Raw genomic sequence first — 6,995 nt, 5'->3', positions numbered from 1 at the left:
CGCGAACAAATTAGGCGGTGTTGAAGTCCTTCCGAACACCGCACCAGACCCAGCTCAGAAGAGGACGTTCCAGAACGGTCCGTTTTGGAGCCCAACACGCGACCGCAAAACCACACCTTGCCGGTGGGGTGACCAATGGAGCCACTCAACCAACGAGTATCCTACGCCGTCCACTTTTTTTACATTTTAATCCCCGCCCGGTGGAGACGCCAGGTGGCCCGTGAAAGTAGATTGGAGCATTGCGTGAGTTTCACAGCCCCTTCTTTATACAGGGAGTTACCGGAGGAAAATGGCACAGCACACTAATCGCTCTGAGGCACACTCCACAATGTTAGACATGGAACGGACCAACAGTGGAGTGGCCAGCCACAATCTGTTAAATTTTAAACAAATGTTAAACCCTCAATTCGTTCTATTTCATAACGTGATTATGGTGAGAAAATAAGACGCTTTAATCCAAATGTACATAAAAACACCTCGTGTTGTTTACCTAACTTGACCTCGAGCTAACCGAAAATGCTCGGGCCAGTAACAACATTAAATTTCTTTTTCAGGGGAGTAGCATTTTCAAGATAACTTCAAAACCTCTCCCCATTACTTATGTTCTCTGCACGATTTGTTGTAACAAAAGGCAAAGGGCAACATCCAGCTTTGCTGTTTAATCGATGTAACCACGGGCGAAGAGACTTTTCAGTATCGGCACCACCGACCGCCGATACACCGTCCCGTTGTACTGAATGTCCCGCAGGCGTTCCACCTGCTTCTTGTCGAAGAACGCATCGAAGCTGATGTCCACATTGTCGGAGCGTTCCATCAGGATAATCGGGAGCAGACTGATGGCACACACAAGTCCTAGAATCGCCCCAGCCCGGAAGGTGTTAGTTTCAGAGCGTTTAGCGTTACTTCTGAGCGCACCCGAGATGAACCTACCGAAAAACTCGTGCCGTTTGTACTCTTCCTTAATCGTTTCCAGCGTTGGTACGGTGCCGGAGTACTTGCCCCGGTCGAGCGCTTCACACAGGTTGCGGTGGTAGAGCTGCTGCAGCTCTTCGATGCGATTTTGACGCACCTCGAACCGGGGACAGTTGTAGAGTGAGTACACCAGATCCAGTCCCGGGCTGCCGTAGCACGACAGTTGATAGTCGACAAACATCACCTCCCGCACCACATCGGTGTCCGCCGCCGCCGCCGCCGTGGCCTCGTACCGAAACATCATGTTGTTGCTCCAAAGATCCCCATGGTTAAGGACGCGCACCTTGGTGGCCGGGTTGGTCGGATCGACGCAGTCGGCCATGCGTCGTTTGAACGACGGCAGTAAGGTCCTCAATTTCTCCACGATGGCCGCGTCCAGTTCGGACCAACCGGCAGACACCTGGATAAATTTTTCCAGACCCTCCTGGAACACGGCAAATATCCGGTAGTCTTCGAGGGCCACCCGCGGGTTGTAGAACCCGTACGAGTACCGGTCTCGCAGTAACCGTTCGTTCGCCTCGGAACGGGCCGCGTACAGCATCGACGCGGCATGGAACTTGGCGATCTTGCGCATCACCAGCGCACAGTGCGCAAAGTCGAGACCGCCGGCCGTGCGATCGCACATCCGGAACCCGAGCGCCTTCAGGTCCTCGAACACGATCGTCCGCACGGGCTCGGTGGTGGCGTAGTAACACTTTGCTCCGAATTGCTCCAAGCCAGACGACGAGTCCGAGACGAGCTGCGAGAAAGCGGGCAACAGCTGCTGGAACGTTTCCGTTTCCTTACGGAACGCATCCAGAGTGTCCAGCACGTTGCCACGATCACCAACGTCCGGCATGCACTTGGCGAGCAGCCGCTTCTCGGACGTGCCGCCATCGTACAGGACGCTAATCCAGAAGACGTCGCTCAGGTAGTTATCGCCGGCCGACGTGGCCGGCCCGGCACTGAAACGGTCGATCCTCACCGGGTGTCCTAGGTCGTGCTCGAGCGATCGCTTGATGAGCGACTCCGTCAGGTAGCTCGGTAGCTGTTGCGTTCCGTTCGGGGTGGCCATCTTCGTTGAACTAATATCCAAAATCAGAATAATCCAAAGCCCTGCAGGCACGCGCACTGCCACTTGCGCCGCTCCAGTGCATCGTTAAACTGTCCGTCATGATTTAAATGTGACGGCAAAAACAACAAGAAGGCCAAACAAGTGGAGATGGCAGGTGGCCGGTGGCTCAGCCACTCATCTCTACGATTGGGCGCGTGCCATAATGATAAGCACAATTCCGAACATGTTGGAGAAAACGCAGGCTCACGCTGTACCGCATTGTATCATATCGCCAGGAAGTAATCTACGGTGGAGGATAATTACCGAGTGGACCGAGCGACTGTTCGGTCAACACCCGAACCGCGACTGCGGTTGGCAACCACGGAGAGCAGTACCATGATCGACTGGCCATTAGTATAGACGATCGCGTGACGCTGATGAGAAACGCTTCTGTTTTATGGCCCTGACCCACGGCATCGCCACCCAACATGGGCGCTGATGATAGGGAGGAGCTTTAGCAAATGTCTTGTAATGTGTAGTTTGCAGCACATTAATCACGTGACTCGTCATGTCTATTTCCGTCCCAAAGAATACTAATTCTTTGGAAAACAAACAGGTTCGAGACCTATGTGATAATTTGATCCTTGATCCTCTCTTTTCTAGTTAACTGAAGATGACGGATGTCGCCAGCTGACCCCTCTGTAAATAGCATAAGGATAACTAAAACACTCCAATGATCGGTTTCCGAAGTAAAAGTTTATTTAAAGTTTTTTAATGGCCTTGTCTTCCCGGTTGGCATCCTCACTTCAACAGTCCCTTGGCATTTAGACGATCCAGCAGCGGAATGACCGATCGACGATACTTTTCGCCCGTGTACTGCATTTGACGGAGTCGATCGGCGTGCTGCTTGTCAAAGAAGGTGTCGAACGTTAACACAATGTCGTCCAAGCGTGGCAACAAAATGACCGGCAGCATCGAGAGTCCACTCAAAAGTCCTGAAACAACCAAGTGGCGACAGAGACAAAGGCGCTACTTGAAAAGCGCAAACGATTACCACTTACCGATAAACTCATGGCGATCAAACTCCCGCTGGACGTCGGCGAGTGTCGGGACCGATCCCCGATAACCGGCCGTCTTCAGGCCATCCGCTAACGAGCAGTGATAAATCTGCAACAGCTCGCCGATGCGCTTCTCGCGCACCTCGAATCGGGAACAGTTGTAAAGACAGTACACCAGATCGAGCCCCGGGCTGCCGTAGTTGCAAATCTGGTAATCGACAAACATGACCTCCCGCACGTCGGTGTCGCTGTTGGCATCGTCGTGCCCGTAGCGGAACATCATGTTGCTGCTCCACAGATCACCATGGTTCAACACCTTGTACCCATCGGAAGCGGCCGCCGTGTAGCACTCCACTATACGCTGCGTGTAGACCGGGCGCAAGGCTTGCAGCTTGCCCAGAATGCCACGATCAAGTTCCGGCCAGCCGGGCGCCACTTCCAGAAACTTTTCCAATCCATTCGTGAACATGGCCAGTGCCGGGTTGTTGTCAAAGGTATCGCCCGTCCGCACCAGTCCGTGCGAGTAGCGTCGGGAAAGATGTTCCAGTTCCTTCGGGCCACGGGCGGCGTACACCATCGATGCCGCATGGAACAGTCCAATCTTCTTCATGATCAACTCACAATGTGCGAAATCCAGTCCACCTTTCGTCCGATCCGGCAGCCGATAGCCGAGCGTCTTCAGATCATCGAACACGATCGTTTCGGTGGGCTCGCTGGCCGCGTAGTAGCACCGTGCTCCGAACCGGATCGCTTCACTGGCACCGGCGGGTGTCACGAGCTCGGAAAAGGTGGGCAAAATCTGTCGGAACGTTTCGACCTCCTTCTCGAACAGGCACAAACTTTCGGCGAAATCTTTTATCATTCCCACATTTGCCATAATTTTGGCCAGCAGCCGGATCTCCTCGGTCCCGTTGTAACGCACGGTGATCGTGAAAACATCGCTGCTGTAGTTATCACCCGGCTTGGTGGCCGACGTTCCGGAAAACTCGTCCACGTGCACCGGACGAACGGGTAGATTTTCCTCCAAAATCCGTTGCACCAGCGAGCGGTTGAAAAAGTCCGGCAAATGCTTCACCAGCGGTCCGTCGGTGGCCATTCTTCGTAGGGAGGCGTTGGACACTCTTTCGAGAGCAACTGATCCGGTGCGACTGAGGCGATCCTCTCAGCACCCGGAACAGCATCAGGTTGCGGTTCGCACCAACACAAACTCACCCAGCGGTCCAGACCACCCCGGAACGATAGGGTAAATTGATAACGAGCGGTAGCAGACTTAACGGTGCACGATTAGAGGTGGTACCAATACTGGCCACCCTTAGGCACGCGGAAGTTCAGCAGAAGCGCACTCACTAGAAGATTGGTTCTCATCGACCTTCCACTTGACGATTCCGTTTTCGCGCAAAGCGGAGATTGGAACTGGGACAATAGGCGAGTGTGGTCAAGGAAGTGCCGTCACAGATGCTCGGAGTAGATCGGCTCGTTGAGCGCCTGGCCACGTGCCGTTGCGGAATGTATTTGTCCTGCACTTCAAGTGTAAGATGGGTGACCTTGCGTTGCGCTTGCAGTGTAGATTAAATATGGACACAATATAACAGTAAGCATCTACATGGGCATTGCCAAACAACAGAAATACTGTGGGGTCTCGGGCGGGATACAGCATCGAGGCGGCGTGGAGCAGACCGACCTTCACCATGATGACGACCTCGCAGTGCGCAAAATCCAGCCCACCGAACGTAAGATCCGGCAACCGGTAGCCGAGTTCCTTCAGATCACCGAACACGATCGCCGAGAAGGTGGGCAACAGGTTACAGAACGTGGTCACCTCCTTGTCGAACATCAACAGGTTGTCGATTAACCTGCGGACCAGTGGAAATCCGGTAACCGTTTCGTGATGACTCCGGTTGAAGACATTGTTTTGGCGTGCACTTCGGTACTGGCTTTGGCTTTGAGGTTCGTCTAATTTCACCATTCTCTAAGGCTGCTCGAGACACACACCCGCGGCGGGCAATGTCTAATACACTTTCAATTGACAATATTTACGTAAATTACTTGCTCATTCAGATGCGTCAGACGAGGTCAACGAAGGAAGCGACCAAAATAGACGGGGCAGCGATGGTCGTCTAAATTGATTGGTGCGGAATAAATTGGAATTGCGGAATTGAAGATTCATTTTCCTCTTACGATGTTCCGCTTGGACCCACATTGATTTCGGACAGTCAAACACCACACTCCCAGAAATACTTCAAATTAATTCTATTATTTTGTTCACAAATGATGTTACAACACAATAACTAAAAATTAGACAATGATTCACTCCAGTTCATAATGACGTTCCGGCTTCCGGCATCAGACGTGTGCCTAATTCCCTTGCGCCTATCTCTACACTGACTCCAGTTTTCATTTTTTTTCTCACTGCTTTGAGCTATGTACAACACTTAAAATTTTGCAACCTTCATTCCCGATATTCCCGACAGCCTTCGCTCTGCTGTGGTGAGACTAATTTAGTAACAGGCCACAGGCCACGAATGAAAAACACACACAAGCTGCTGAGCAATCTAAAACGTTTTACGCAGGTCACCAGTGACAGGGACGTTGTGGGTTCACCAGCGTGAAAGTTCTATACACACATACGTTGGGGTCTCCTCTTTCGTTGCCTGTGGCGGGCCACCACTTCACAGGCAACGGAAGAATTCGCATCCGAGTCCGCATGATAGGCCATCGGCGTTGTTGCGTGAGGGTTGGTATTGCTTCTGTAACCGGAAGAGACGCACCCCCTTTTAGTTGCACTCCGCAATGTCCGACTCGACGTTCTGAATCTGCTGCTGGCTCTTGGTGTTTACCATGCACGATTTAGCGACCGACTCGAAGAGACTGAAAAAAGAGCAACCAAGAACCGATTGGGGTCATCGTCATTGGGCTCTGGCTTCCTACGCCTTTCTTACCGTTCAATCTCGGGCGCACAGTGGACGAAATCGTGATCCCAGAACTTGTACAGCGGGTTCTTGATCAGCTCGATGAAGGTGATCAGCAGACCCCACGGATGCGGTCGGTTCACGATCAACCGTTCGAGCAGTACACGAGTGATTTGTTCCTGTGTTTGGAAAGAAGGGAAATATGTAGAATGCGTGGCCAAAGACGGTCACGGCCTCACGGACGGGCGGGCGGTCTCACCTGAATGGCTTCCGAGTTGGCCTCATCGAAGAGGTACAGAATGCAGCAGCTAAAGTAGTGCGTGTGGCTGTTCGGGTAGCGCAGCTGATTGGCGATCGCATTCAGGAACAGGTACCGTCCCTCGGTATCGAGATCGACGGCCAGATTCTGGAAGATGTCCATGTGCGCACTGTGCACGATGGTCGCCATCGTTGGGACCTGGTTTTTGGATCTGCGAAAACGAACCGGGTTGAACGTCACGTGCAACAATGAACCGGGACCACCAGTGGCCTTACCTAATGTGAGCGATGGCTTGCGTGCCGACGTACAGGACTAGCGCATTCATCAGCGGAATATTGTAGCGCGAGCCGACATCGTTCGAGATCTGCAGATTCGATCGCAGCTCGGACAGGAAGGTCACCGGAGCGCGGGCCTTCAGGTACGAGTCGAGATCCTTCTTGAAGCTGGCCGGCTGAATGGCGGCCGCATAGTTGATGGACACGCGCGGTGATCCGCCGATGTCGGTCAGCATGTCGACCTGCGAGGGGGGTGGAAAGATTGAAAAAATGAACCTTTTTTGGCCACTTTTTGGCAGAGCAGCCAACCCAACAAAATCCAGAGAGCCCCATTACCTTCAGGTTCGGTGTGAACGGATCGGGAAGGCGCATGTTGCGTGGATACGGCGATAGGATCAAGTTGCGCATCTGGATGCAGTTCGGCGGGATGACGTCGCAGAATGCAAAGTGGTAATCGCACAGGAACTCCGGGAAATCGTGCAGCAACAC

General features: G+C 52.9%; 3 protein-coding genes across 3 annotated transcripts; all 3 read right to left on the bottom strand.

Annotated features, from left to right (window-relative positions):
- Positions 1-394: 394 nt before the first annotated feature.
- On the bottom strand, positions 395-2,026 carry LOC128276183 (uncharacterized). The gene is made up of 2 exons (XM_053014650.1): positions 931-2,026; positions 395-852 (listed from the first exon to the last, which is right to left on the bottom strand). Exons 1-2 carry the CDS (start codon positions 2,024-2,026, stop codon positions 659-661), a joined length of 1,290 nt encoding a protein of 429 aa, XP_052870610.1. The 3' UTR covers positions 395-658.
- A 716-nt stretch (positions 2,027-2,742) lies between these two features.
- LOC128276181 (uncharacterized) lies at positions 2,743-4,200 on the bottom strand. Its single transcript, XM_053014648.1, has 2 exons — positions 3,067-4,200; positions 2,743-3,000 (listed from the first exon to the last, which is right to left on the bottom strand). Exons 1-2 carry the CDS (start codon positions 4,157-4,159, stop codon positions 2,807-2,809), a joined length of 1,287 nt encoding a protein of 428 aa, XP_052870608.1. The 5' UTR covers positions 4,160-4,200; the 3' UTR covers positions 2,743-2,806.
- Positions 4,201-5,320: 1,120 nt separating this feature from the next.
- LOC128276182 (CCR4-NOT transcription complex subunit 1-like) lies at positions 5,321-6,992 on the bottom strand (the record flags this gene model as incomplete). Its single annotated transcript, XM_053014649.1, has 5 exons — positions 5,321-5,931; positions 6,003-6,151; positions 6,232-6,442; positions 6,507-6,748; positions 6,843-6,992. Coding segments are annotated over 5 exons (846 nt in total), but the record flags the coding sequence as incomplete, so codon positions are not given.
- Between the last annotated feature and the right edge of the window lie 3 nt (positions 6,993-6,995).

This window comes from Anopheles cruzii, unplaced genomic scaffold, assembly GCF_943734635.1.
Source record: "Anopheles cruzii unplaced genomic scaffold, idAnoCruzAS_RS32_06 scaffold00698_ctg1, whole genome shotgun sequence".
Lineage (NCBI taxonomy): Eukaryota > Metazoa > Arthropoda > Insecta > Diptera > Culicidae > Anopheles > Anopheles cruzii.
The sequence above is the reverse complement of the archived record's forward strand: the minus strand, read 5'-3'. Positions and strand labels throughout refer to the sequence as shown.

Coding starts and splice junctions, on each gene's coding strand:
- LOC128276181 (XM_053014648.1), bottom strand. CDS start 4,159: ATGGCCACCGACGGACCGCTGGTGAAGCATTTGCCGGACTTTTTCAAC. Junction 3,001..3,066: donor TGATCGCCATGAGTTTATCG/GTAAGTGGTAAT, acceptor TGGTTGTTTCAG/GACTTTTGAGTGGACTCTCG.
- LOC128276183 (XM_053014650.1), bottom strand. CDS start 2,026: ATGGCCACCCCGAACGGAACGCAACAGCTACCGAGCTACCTGACGGAG. Junction 853..930: donor CAAACGGCACGAGTTTTTCG/GTAGGTTCATCT, acceptor GGGCGATTCTAG/GACTTGTGTGTGCCATCAGT.